This window comes from Megalops cyprinoides, chromosome 9 (genome assembly GCF_013368585.1).
Source record: "Megalops cyprinoides isolate fMegCyp1 chromosome 9, fMegCyp1.pri, whole genome shotgun sequence".
Lineage (NCBI taxonomy): Eukaryota > Metazoa > Chordata > Actinopteri > Elopiformes > Megalopidae > Megalops > Megalops cyprinoides.
In genome coordinates, this window is record NC_050591.1 from 19,107,207 (window position 1) to 19,120,520 (window position 13,314).

Below are 13,314 nucleotides of genomic sequence, written 5' to 3' on the forward strand. Positions count from 1 at the left end.
ATAAGCAATTGTTTTTAGCTGGGTGTGCTACTTCGCTAGTCTGCAAAACCCATGCCTTAAAAATAATGCTTTCCCAGACATTTTGCCCTTTTTGCCATGTATCAGCTGTATCATTGGAGGGGCAGGGTTATCACAGAGAGATTGGGTAACCATCAAAAAGGGAATGAGGAAAAACTTAACAATGAGTATTGCTGAAATTTGTGCAAAATAAAAACAACAAGCAAAATATGATCATGGCCACGCTCCCTTACTGTGAACTTCAGTTACTTGAGATATTTTCCCCTAACTTGGAAAGTTACTATTTATTTGTACAGTTATGAACGTTGAGATTTATTTGAATTTAAAATAACACATTTTTGTCATAATTAACCTTCGAAACATGTCCTACTCAAGTTAAAATGCCTCGTCAGCTGCACACAAAAATGCGAACTATCAAGCTTGAAACGGTGGTGACCTTGCAAAGCTTGCTGCTTTTAACTTTTCATTTTCTCCCAGATTGTGCCATCGTCTGAAATGTATTTATGCCTCATCTGAAACAGTGAGGCGCACCGTGTAGGACAAGGCAGGTTGCCGTGACCTGGGGTGGTAAAGACACAACAGCGCGTGCTGTACTTTTTAAATTACAAAATCGTTTCTGTCGGCTTTACAGTTTCAGTCTTTTTCGAGCGTATCTGCACGGTTGCGCCACATCTTGATGAATGCATTTAGCATCGCTTTGCTTGACCCGTGGCCTCAGACACGTACCAATCAGACCCTAACATTATCTGAGGAGATTAAATCCATCGCCCGGGGCTCTCTTGGCAGAGGCTTCATGTAGAGGTAATAGGGCTGTATGTAGGGGGGAAAGAGTATTCTGTACGGTGAACGATTTAGGTCTCCTTCAGTATTGCAAGGGGGCGAGGGACCCAGGCATGATTCACGATCACAGAATGGTTTCATGGGCATGTAGATCATATTTGGCATATAAGGATGGTATAAAATGGTGACCAGACAAACGCCCACACAAATCAAACATAAACCATCAAATAAAACATATGGATTCTAAACTGTTAAGATAACGCCATGACGTTTGACCTAAGACATCTTCACTCTGACGTCGAGGTCCACTCGTTCCATTGTCAGTTCTACGTATTGTTAGATCACACGGGTAATACGTGTATATTATTATTATTATTATTATTATTAATAACAATAATAATCATAATAATCAAAACCACCATCATCATAACCATTGTCGAGCTTCATCCCCATCATCATCATCACCATCATCTACAATCTCATAACAACATCACTACAAATAATAATGATACTGATGTAAATGGTAATGATTTAAAGGTAATGCTTTTACTACTGTAAAAATACACCCTTGTGTTGTACGCAAGAGTTCCCCAGGTAGCTCAGTACTGCGCCCGACTGTGTTGTATCCTGACCAGTATATGGGAGAAATTTTCCATCTCTCATCTGTAAACACGCGGTTTAACCTGCTACTCAGCCCAAGAAAAATAATTGCTAAAAACCAATTCCAGGAGTACACATATGCTCACACGATTAATGAGGTACGGGGCTTCAAAACTAATTATGTCAGTGCTGATACAGTTGCGCTGGTTAACCTGCAAAAGCGAACAGGAAAGACTATTTCATGAACTTGAGACTGAGCATCCATACCGTCGGAGACGTGAGCCTCTTCAAGCTCTCCCCCAGCGAGTCCAGGTTGACGCGCTTTCGCCTGGTCGTTCGCTTTATTCCCACGTCTTCAAATGGACAAGAGAGTGACTCCACCGGGCTCTTCCCATTCCAGAACACCCGCGAGAAAGGGCACTCTCCGTCGTCGGGGCTCTCGAGATAGTCTGACCCCATTGAGCTGAACGATTCCGATGAAATCTTCCTCGAAGACATGCTGGGTATCCAAAGGGATTCATTAGATTTGAAATTTGAGAGGATAGGTGCCCGCGCAGGTAAACGAGGAGACGACAGAGCGCGATTTAAAATCCACCGGCGAATACTTGAGCAGCGCTCCCATTCCAGACGATGTAACGATGATGGGTGGAAAGATGAGCAGCAGCTTATCAGCTGCGTTTCATACCCAAATGATTAAAAAAAAAACGTTTTTCACTGCGGCTGCACAATATTGTCAAGAGTCATGTATTATCAGAGTCTCTTCGCTTTTGCCATTTAATTTAGAGGCAGGCAACATAGTCTTCATTTTCCTGGTGGTTTATTTTGCTTTGTAGATATCCATGAAACTGCAAACGCAGGCAGCTGCTGCTTCCAGAGAGATGGAACAGCCTAAATCCAGTCAAGCCTATGAACTCCAGCAACCACTAAGCTATGCCAGTCCCCACAACCACAGCATCACTATTCTTTTTTTTTTTCAGTCTCAGCACGGTAGCCAATCAGTAATTTTTAAGGCTAACAACCTGCCCCCCTTGATGTGATCCTGCGGAGGCTGACGCGAAGTCTCGAAGCTTGACAGACGTAGACGGAGGAGAGGCGCTCGCAGATACAGCAACTGTATGTGGCTATCTATCAAGAGTAAAGTCAAATAGCTATATTTATCAAGCGACCATAAATTCCTTCAGAGGTAAAAAAGGAAATTCATACACCAGCAGCTTGGCCTTTTGATATTTATAAAAGGTTCTTGAACGACTTAATTGAAACTAATTAGGCCAGTGTCTAAATTGTACCTTGTTACATGCAATGATTTTGGTATACCTACAACTTATATGTAACTAAAAGGTTAGGTCTGACATGCAAAACATTTAAAATCTTTTACCTGGACGGATTTGAGATTTGTAAATGTACTGCCAAGAACAAAGGAGCTTTTAAGTCCATTTTTCCTGCATGTGCTATTTTGGATGGAGTGATAAATCCCTTACTGATTTACGCCGACTTCAGCGCAACTCTGCTTGTTGAATTTCCGTCGAAAAGGAACAGCTCCGCTTAGATTAAAATGGGTTGATCCGCAACAAATAATACATCAGAATAAAAATAATTTTCCTGACATAAATGCACGCGCATGAAATGTGCTGATATCAGCGTCATATCGTCATTCTAATACGTGCGTTGGAAGATATACATACTCTATATTGCATATAATTATTACATAGATATAAAGGCAGACATGCGTACAAATAGATAGATATTGTTATCTAGGAGTGATAAATATGTTTTACGTCGTCGATGTGAGAATTCCCAAATCCTTTACGAAACCAGTGGTGACCCAATCAAAATACAGCAGAAAAAGTAAATTGTCTATTTACAGCGTAGTTGGTGCTCATAACCTGTAGATCTCTCCCTTGATAGTCCACATTCGAAATTAATACCAGCAAACGTAAAAAAACAAACAAAAAAGTAACAGCAAATATATGCAAGGCATTGACCCACCTATTTTTAATTACCGGGTGTATCAGCCATGTGTTTTTGTTCATGTTTTAACTTTAAATAATAATAATTTTAAATAATCTAATTTTAAAATGCAAACAGGAAAAGTCTTATTGACATGGCTTTTTCAAGTAATGTTCCACATTTTTGTAGAAGAAAAAGAATCAAAGAGAAATCTATAAAGTAAATAATTTAAATCGCCAAATTATTTCATGCGGAAGTAAAATGTAAAAATGAGGGAAAGCATTTTAAAGGATGGTTGATGTAATTTATCTGAAGAAATACTTAATCAGTATGCGCGTCACTCAGAAAGAAGCTGATGTAGACTCCCCTTGTTCCCTGAGGGAAGGTCAGGGTACCATAATTTCACAGAATACAATAACCTTCATCTTTTTGACAAGAAAAAAGTTATTCCATTCAAGAAATCATTTTTCTATACCCAAGATGAACGTAGTGTTATGCATCTCATTTATGGTCCACCGCTTTGCATGCTTTCAGGTGTTGTTGTGCAATGTGACACAACACACACAAACAGACTTTCAAGGAACAAACCTTCAAGTAATTTAGTCTACCCTTAACTTTGCTGTCTATACAATGTATGTTATTACCCCACTATATCGCTGAGTCACTGTAAGAAAAAAGAAAAGAACAAGAGAAAAAAAACATTTGCACAGGTGCCTGAAGACATTTTCAGATTGCTCGCTTTTCATCTGACCCACTTTCTGCTAACTGTATTGTCCTTCATTAACCACAGAAATTAAAATGGTTTGAGAGAGACTGTATTCAGAAGCAGAGCTGCACTGGTGCTGCTCAACTGTGTCAGTGTTGCTGCTGTTACCATTATCCTCTATATTTAAAAAATAATAATAACAAAAGGAAAATGCAACAGCATTAGCCCCCCGTCCACCACACACACACAAACACACTCACATATAAATTCTCTACCTGGTTAAAATTTACTGCAGTTTACTGCCAGTTTTTCAAGAAACATTAGTGTAAAAAAAGTCCTCTTTCATCAGTATTTATGAAGGCAAGCTCAAAGCAATGCCTACCCTTAAATTATCACCCCATGAGGCTCCTGACTTACAATTCTAGCCTCCCTGCCCACTTGTGACATTTACCAGTGTTCGCACTGTACCAGAAATAAAGATTCCATCATAAATAAAATACTGATGGCAGGGCGTCAATAGACAACCTCAAAGCCAATGTATGATCATTCAAAAAGATAGCCGTCTGAGCTTTCAATGGGGGGGGGGGATCTCAGCCAGGCATAGCCTGAAAAGATGAGTGCTGCCATAAATCTCACCAAAGTCCATATTTATACCCCATATAACTCTACATTCAATGTCGCTAATGTGACATTAAAGTCAACCATCCTGTTTATTATGACCTTTCAAAGATCCTGATCGCTGGATCAGACAGCAGATTGCTCGTGCATTGAATATACACACAATGTCGGGTTACCTGAAAATGAATGAGCTTTTTGAACCTCTTGGATGACTGCTGAGGAGGGCTGCTAAGTCAGTACTGATAACTGAAGACAAAACAGCTGTACTATGTTACCAAAACCATGTTAATCTGAGGTTCACAGCAGAGCTGATAAATGCCAAGGAGACTAACATTGATTCCATGACTGTAGCCACGTAATAACAGGTTATAACCCCTGCACTGTGAGAGTGGTTAATGACAACAATGCACATGTACACTTAGGTTAAATACCTATTACATCGGACATGTATTGAAGGGGTGGCTTTTCAATCATGGAAAAAGAAAGTGGGTCCAAAAAGTCCAAACAGGAACAAATAGCTAGCAATTGGATGTATGTAAATTCACCCCAATTAAATTTATTATGTTATTAAAAAATACATTGACATTTTGAAACATGAACATTACTAACAAGTACAAGGAAATATTAAAACAACTGAATGACAGTGGAAACGATATCAAGTCTTAAAACAATCTAAAGTGAGTATTCCCTAAAGTGAGGGATTTTTCACTTCACGGTGTGGTTCCATTAAGTTCATAGCTAGTTAGCAGGTTTGAGACAGCTGGCACAGTAAGGATTATGTATTAGTCTATTACATACCTTTAAATGCCAGCTAACATGTGGGGCTCTTTTCCAGTGGATCAATGGGCCTAGACAAAACTAGTACGTATGAACATCATTACTTTAGTCCTCACTGCCAGGGCCCAGTTCTTCACAGCTGGTCCCTATCTCTGACCATTGAACAGTGTTGTATCATTTATGCTATTGGCTAACAATATCCTTATGGAAAAATTGACATACTAAGCCCTAATGGCCCATTAGAAATTCTATAATACAACCCTTTGCGCTATATGTAAATATTTCTAGACGTATTTAGTGACCAAGTTATGTAGGGAATACATATAATTGCAACAAAAATGGTCCTAATTTTGAAGGTCGCTGACTTACTCTGGACATTGAGCCTATTCAAAAACATTTGCATTCTACAGTAAAAAAAAACCTTCCTGGGATTATTACTTTAACAATGGCCTTTGTATATACTGGGGTCCAACTTGTTACCCCTTAAGCTGACACTATGAGCCAGATATGAGGAAGACATACTGTAGTGAAGCAGATTCTTTTCCGACTGTTATTTTCTGAGCAACTGAATTTGAGAAACTGGAACTTAGCCATCAATTCATGTTGTGAAACTCGATGGCAGTAAGTAAATATTGTTAAATTGATTTAAAGATTTTTCCTTAAACAGGTTTTTTTGCCCTCCATCAACAAACGGTGAGAGAAAAAATGCATCTGAGGTGTTTTCACATAGTGATTTCAAGCTCTGATTAGGCATTTTTCTCAAGCATGTGAATATAAGGAGAGCAGTCAGCCAATTAGTATCAAATATTAATTCAAGTCAGTGTGCATTATATATATATACTTGTACCTATATACATCATTTAAAAAATGACACATTTCCGTTTCTTTTGACCCAGCCCAGATGTCCTGTCATGCATCTTGAAATATTTACATTCTCTCACCTTTCACAGCAGCGAATCCTTTCCTCCGCAGAACAAGTGCCTGACAGAACGATGCACCTCTATTAAAGCCACAACTCCCTCTGTTGGCATTCAGATGAACCTGCCCAACAACAGTCCTGAGAGATGGTACTTATTCCTTTCCTCTAGCCCACCTTTTCATTTTGCATCATACCATTTCAGTGATATAAAGTGAACGATCCCTGTCCTTCAATAATCACAGCCTTTGCCTTTTCTCAGTTAATGAGGTGGAGTAATTTAAGCAGAATAGTTTCATTGGTGTAGCATAGACGTATCCACTGGATATCCACAGCTGTCTGGTTTTTGTTCTAACTTGGGTTTTCATTAATTGGAGACAATGTTTTGATGTGAACTTGATTTACCTCTTCAAATGCCAATCATGAGCTGGATGAAAGGTGAGTCTAAGGACCAATAGTGGACACCACTGGTGCTTCAATTCCTGAAGTTCTGCTCTACAGAGGGTTAAATTACCCACATGATCAGCAGGACAGAGAACCAAGCTGAAAAAGTCCATTCCCACAACACAGAGAAGAGCAGCAGAGATCAGACCTCTCAGGGAGAAATATAAAAGAACCAATCAAGTCACTCAATGAGGAGCAGCTTCAAAAGGTCAGGGGTCACTGATTGCCAAGGAGTGGCGTTCCCTATACCCTATTCCAATAGGTTACAGGCAATAATTTAGTAGCAGCAGTGATAATGGAGTGACACATTTCACTCAGAATCAGTAGCACTTGCATCTTGAAGTGTAGGGTAATGTCAGAGAGATAAAAACTTATTTGCAGACAGTAAATATCACACATGCTAGACTGAGCTACCATTGTAATTTGTATTTTTAAAACCACAAAATACATAATACAAATGTGTCACACTAACAGTTTTTACTTACTGTCTTTTATTACTTTATCCATAGTAAAATTCATTTAAAAAAGATACATCAATGCTTGAGTTTGACAGTAATTTGATTAACCCCACATTAAAAAGGAGATCAGTTTACAGCAATAGAGAATACAAATACTGGGTCCAGTATTTCAACTGTCCGTTATAGTGCAGTCAAAGGGCTTCCACCACTTAGCAAACTGAAGCACTTTCTTCCGCTGGTCATCAAAGTTTTCACGAATTGGCTTTCGCCAGCGCCTGGGCTCCAGATCCAGCATGCCTCCAAGTATTTCCTGCAAACGGGGGGAAAAAATAGGGATGAAAACTGGATTAATAGAAGGAAGTAACAGACATAAACTTCTAATCCAGCCTTGTGTCTTTCATTTTCACTGGCACAATGCCAACAGGGAAGACGTTCCAACACTCTAAGACTTCTCAGTGTAAATGACAGCTGTGACCTATGTAACTGTAGTATTAAGAGATAAGGACTTATGGTATTATGCCAACGGCCACAGGAAACCATGTACCTTTCCGAAATAATGAGGAAATTTCTGTTCGTTCTCAATGATGTGCGCAAAACCACCCTGAAGCCCAAAATCCACAGAAAAGTAGGGAAGTCCCTTGGGAACCTGAAGAAAAAAAAACAAAACACAGTTTTATTAAAAATGAAACAACAAAAGGTCCAATCAACATGAATTCTAATTAAAAACATTCCTGCACCTGGTTAAATATTCCTCCTTCAGAAATGAGGAAGTTATATTTTTGTCATATACTACCAGGATGAATGTGCCAGGTCTCTCCCATTGCTGTGTATCTGTTAAACTTCCACCACGAAGAGGATGGGCTGGGGTGCTGTGTGCTGGCTGGATAAACTCAACATGTGACCGGGCAGACCAGGGGGTAATAAAGTCCACAGTGAAAACAGATATATAGGTGTTTCATAGACATCCATAGGCAGGTATATCTGCTTGCAGTCAATAGTGTTGAGACGCGTTATCCAGCTGTATAAATGAATAACATGCAAAAATCGTGACCTATGTAAGTCGCTCTGGATGAGAGCGTCTGCTAAGTGACAATGATGTAATGTAATGTAATGAGAGAAGTGAGTAAGGCAGCTTAAGGAAAAGTCATCATAACACAACTTAGTTGTAGTAAAACAGTTTTTGGCTGGAGTGTATCAGAGGACTGTGTTCATCTTGCCTCAGCACTCCTGAGTTGAAGTTGTGTTTGCTGCTCTGAGGTGAGCCTAACATACTACCTGTGATTCTAAATTAGAGGTGCATCAAGAGGGAAAAAAACACAGAAATAAGCAAACAAATAAAAAGAGGGGAGAGGGAGACGAGGAAAACTTACAGCACAACGAACGTCTTTGGAGGAGAGATCTACCAGCTTCTTGTTCATGGCCCACTCCTCATCAGACTCCATTATGGCTTTCTGCAGGAAAGACAGCACAATTTATTGGTTAGTGCTTTTCACCTGACCTGTGAGAGAGGTGGAGTGGGTAGGGTTTGAGGAGTGTCAAGATCTGAGAGGTGGTGGTGTTGAGGGGTGGGAGGACTGGTTTGGAGGATGGGAATTGAGAGGCGGTAGGCGTTAGGTAGGCGGCAGGCAGTAGGTAATTTGAAGGTAGAAAATGCAGATTGATGGATGTGGGTGGGCTTTAACAATTGGCTTGTTGAAAGGGGTCAGTTCTGGGGGAGCAGAGTCAGGTACCTTGAAGTAGATGGGCGCCATGTCCCCCAGCTCTCTGGGAAGGGGAATGCACTCATACACCATGTGATGGCGCCTCTTTGGGTTCATGTGGGTCTCTAGGAAAACGCAGTCTTGGTCCTGGTCCTCAAACATCTTTACCAAGGCTTTGCGGAACATCTGCAAAAAGCACCAAGAGACAATTAAACCACTCAAAGAGCCATTAGAAAAAGGCATTAAAGGAAGAACAACACCGAGGCCTTCAAACATAAGGCGGGACAAATACCATTTTTCATTCTCTTTGAAAAATCTGACATCAATGGCACAGCATGGAGTCATGTTTAATCACACAGGAGGTATGGCCTAAACGAGTAAGGACATTAAGAGTTGACTGCAGGCCCTTTCTATCAAGTGCTCCTGGAGAAGGCTCTTTGACTGTGGGTCTTGGTTTTTGTGTGTCAAAATAATTCCAGTCCACCTGTCTCACTTCTCTCTGAGCCTTGTTTGTGTCTGTGTCCTGTTCTCCTCTCTCTCTATGCCTCTAAGTGAGCGCTGATCTCTGTGTCTGTAGGACTCTCTATAGGACTGTATGCAGATCCGGGTAGGTCTCTGAGCATGTCAGCGAGTCTGTGTTTTCTCTGTCTCTCTCCCTCACTCTCTCTCAGCTCAGTCTGTCTCTTCATGCTGTGAGTTGTAATTAAACAAGGCTGCTGTCCTGTGGATACCAATATCCAGCCGCATCATTCTCTGCTGCAGAACCATCTAATTACACTAATGAGAGACAACCCTTGGATAAGAACAGGAAACACAATCAGACCACAGACAAATGATCCCAACCACAGAAAACAAACAATGTGGTTCTGGATGCACGCACTTGACCATGATCATTGCACCAATAAATATCCATTACATTAAATGCACAGGATACAATACTGTAGTACGATTACACTGTGGAAGACGACTCTCACTAAGCAGATATTAATCAAAAGCAGCGAGAGAGAGCAATCAACTAGAGTGACAGCAAGTGGGTGAAGAAAGTGGAGAAAATGGGTGTAAAGTGGAGGATAAAAGAAGGTGACAGGGGGCATGAACGAGGGTGATGAGTATTAAAAAATGAGGGTGGGGACAATTTAAAGAGAGGGCTACCGAGGACGCCCCAGCTGACCTGAATCTCACTCCACACGTCCTCGTCCAGGCCAGTGGCAGCACAATGGTGCTGCATTGGGGCAATCAGGCAGTGCCCCTCAACCAGTGACACAGAGTTCGGTAGACACAGGTAAACCTGGAGGACAGAGAGAGACTCACTCAGTAGGGCAGCAACAGGGAAATGCCAACAGAATGAGCTCAGAGTGGGTCAGTGGGTTAGGGCTCTCTACTACTGAGAGAGGGTCTTGAGTACAAATATCAGGTCATGTACTGTCACTGTGCTGCCTAGAATTGATTTCTGAGTGTCTGACTGGTCAAAAACAGATGATCAGAAAAAGATTACATAAATCAATTAAATCTGACCCTTACAATCTCTTTACGTGATCCCAAATTGCATATAGAGCAAAAGTGCCCGAAAATCCAAAGGTGTTTCTTCATCCATCAATTTACAGCACCCAGAAACATGCCCCGTACTTACTGAGGCTCATTAGACTCACTGTGTGCAATTACAGCCAAAACTGGCTTTTGTTATGCAAAGACTAGCTAGAAAAGCACAAAGTTTTAAGGGTGCAGAGAGATGCAAGATGTTAAGTAGTGTTTGATGACACATTCAAACAGCGACAGTTAGAGGAGGACCCACCCAAAAAAGGTGGATGTTGTTAATCAGTTGGCCCGTGATAAGGTCAAGAGTGACAGATTATACATCATATTAAGGTGACTTATGGTTTTTCTAAGAAAGAGTATTTTTAGCTGTTGGAGAGACAATGTGAAAGGCGACTAGAGCACTGCCAAGCTCCTAAACTGGAACTTTCATCTCTGACCTTGAATTTTCCAGATCACTTGGTCTAAGTCCAGCTTTTATCCTGCATCTTTAAAGCCTTAAAGCTGATTGTCATGATCTCTTACGGCAGCTCTGAATTTTTTACGTGGTAATTGATATCTCTGACCAGAGTGGAAACGATTATCCTCATTATGACCTGTCTTTTTTGAAATGTGGCAAACCACTGAAGTGACTAGTTTAATCCGTACAGATACACTGAACAGGCTCTGCTGCATAGTGCTGTGCTACAGCTTTAGCTTGGAGCTGGAAGCCTTCAGCTATGAAACAAGAGGCTGTTTTCAGCATGCCAGCCTCCTTCTGACCTACCTCCTCATCCCTCCATCATACTTTCTCTTCCCTCCGCGGTCCCCTGATGAGCAATCCACGAGCAGCACCAGGAAGAGGAGCAATAATGGCAGTGTTCCCTCTTCCCCTTCTCTTTCTCTCAGTCCCCTCTAATATCTCGCTGTTCTCCTCCCCAACACTCTGCCCTCTACCCCTCTACCCCACTTCCCCCCGAAGCTCGCTTTCTTCATTTGCTTTTTTCCCCTTCCTTCCCACTCCCTCCTTCCGCACTGGTACCTTGACTCCGATGGCGACGATGAGGTGTTTGGGGAGCTCCTTGCTGTCGAAGCAGTAGGGGCACTTCTCCATGCTGCTGGCCCAGCGCCGGTGCTCCTGCACGGCCCTGTGCCGCTGGCGCTCCTCGTCCTGGCCCGACCGCTCCCTTTGCGCCGCGCTGGACACAAACATGTCGTCCAGGGTGTAGTTGTCCCCGTCCTGTTTCCCCATCATCTGCACCGAAAGGGAAAAGGTCAGCGAGACGTGAGAGGCTGTGAGAGCAGGACTGCGCAGAATCCTGTGCTAAATTAAAGCTATACCTCTCTGTCAGCTGCAGCTAGTTTCATGAGATGAGCTGCAATACCACTGCAATCGTTCAGTTAGTGAAAACGGAACCAAGCAGGATTTTATGTATAGTCTAGCCTTGAATGCAGACTGACTGCTTGCAGAGTTCACATTAAATTGCAAATGAAGTGCATCTGACTTTCGTAGAAATACTGAAGAATATCATGTACTCCAGTTGGATACAGGCTGAATAATCACGACAAGGTGAAGTGAGTTTATAGCTGCTTTTCTGGCTTAAACATGGAAAATGTTTGCACCATCCTCTAGACTAGACTGTAACATCTCCAATCGTAACATTCTCAAGAGGGAACTTCATGGGCCACACTGCATGCTAAAGGGTTAATTAAAAGACAACGAAAAATTAAAGCAGGCTAGTGTTGAGTGTCCATGGAAACGAGGAGAGATGTAGGGGAGGCGTGTCACCCTGGACTTGGAGGATTGACAGGTCTGAAAGTGCTGTTTAAGTACAGAAATGTGGCATGCATGGGGAAATGAAGGAAGATCTCCGGGACCTCGTAACTGATGTTCAGTGTTAACCTCTTGCTGTGTTGGTACTGCAGGCTGCATGCTGTTTTTCTTACAGTGAGAATGCCGAAAACACAAATGCTGGCTGCTTATTGTTATTATAAAAATCTAAATTAAATGTACATAGGTTAAAAAGTAGAATCCACTAAATCAAATCTAAAAATAACAGAAACATTATTGCGTAACACAATTTAGACGATGAAGATAAATGAACAAATCACTCCTGGAATAGCAATTTAAAAATGCAAGAGAAATTATGACAAACATCTTCTCCCAATTCTGAATTATTCAAAGTGCAAATCTTCTCACATTCTGCAGATAATAAAGAAATCAACCAAGAGGACTGCTATACCTATCTCAGAGTGAGGAGCTGTGATTTTCATTTCCACTGATCTGATAGGAATCCCCAAGCAATCTTTGCACTCCTCAGATCATACATATGTAATTTCTATAATACTGTATTTTTTATTGAACAAACACAACCGCCATTGAATAAACAATACACAAGGTAGCAATTACATCAAATTAAAAAAGGTTCTTGCAATCCGAGTAAAACACAGTGTGTAAAGATCATAGATGCCACACCGAGGAGAATGACAATATCTATGAGATGAATTTTGCACAAACCACCACACTTACATGTACTAATGGGTAAACAAGATAAAAAAAATACACAAAATCCAAATAAGAGGGAAGAGTATTAGGAAAAGAAATCTTTGACTTTAAATACCAAACTTTTACATTGTTAGCATCGTTGTTATTTTAGGTAAACTAAAAAAAAACTATTTGTAAATAAAGATAAATGCTTGGGTAGGTCATGTTTGGAGCATAATTGTTGAAATCAGTGTTTCTCCTTCAAAAAGAGTTTTTTTTTAATCTCTACATAGATTAATACCAAATCCTCTAAACCACAAAGGCCTTCTAGTCACTGAACACTGTCCCATACC

The 13,314-nt window shown here is 41.0% G+C and overlaps 2 protein-coding genes across 4 annotated transcripts in view; both read right to left on the bottom strand.

Moving 5' to 3' along the window:
• gucy1a2 (guanylate cyclase 1, soluble, alpha 2) overlaps positions 1 to 2,308 on the bottom strand; it is a 38,374-nt gene extending 36,066 nt beyond the window's left edge. For both annotated transcript variants that reach the window (XR_005005192.1, XM_036537385.1), the window contains exon 1: positions 1,666 to 2,308. Coding sequence is in view for 1 of the 2 variants with exons in the window: in XM_036537385.1 (XP_036393278.1) it covers positions 1,666 to 1,896 (231 nt within the window). In the remaining variant the exon portion in view is untranslated. The remainder of the gene's footprint in view (positions 1 to 1,665) is intronic.
• A 5,044-nt stretch (positions 2,309 to 7,352) lies between these two features.
• cwf19l2 (CWF19 like cell cycle control factor 2) overlaps positions 7,353 to 13,314 on the bottom strand; it is a 43,981-nt gene continuing 38,019 nt past the window's right edge. For both annotated transcript variants that reach the window (XM_036536917.1, XM_036536916.1), the window contains exons 13-18: positions 11,519 to 11,731; positions 10,136 to 10,252; positions 8,995 to 9,150; positions 8,635 to 8,715; positions 7,809 to 7,910; positions 7,353 to 7,574 (exon numbers count right to left, since the gene is read on the bottom strand). In XM_036536917.1, coding sequence (XP_036392810.1) covers positions 7,434 to 7,574; positions 7,809 to 7,910; positions 8,635 to 8,715; positions 8,995 to 9,150; positions 10,136 to 10,252; positions 11,519 to 11,731 — 810 coding nt within the window. In that variant the 3' untranslated portion in view covers positions 7,353 to 7,433. The remainder of the gene's footprint in view (positions 7,575 to 7,808; positions 7,911 to 8,634; positions 8,716 to 8,994; positions 9,151 to 10,135; positions 10,253 to 11,518; positions 11,732 to 13,314) is intronic.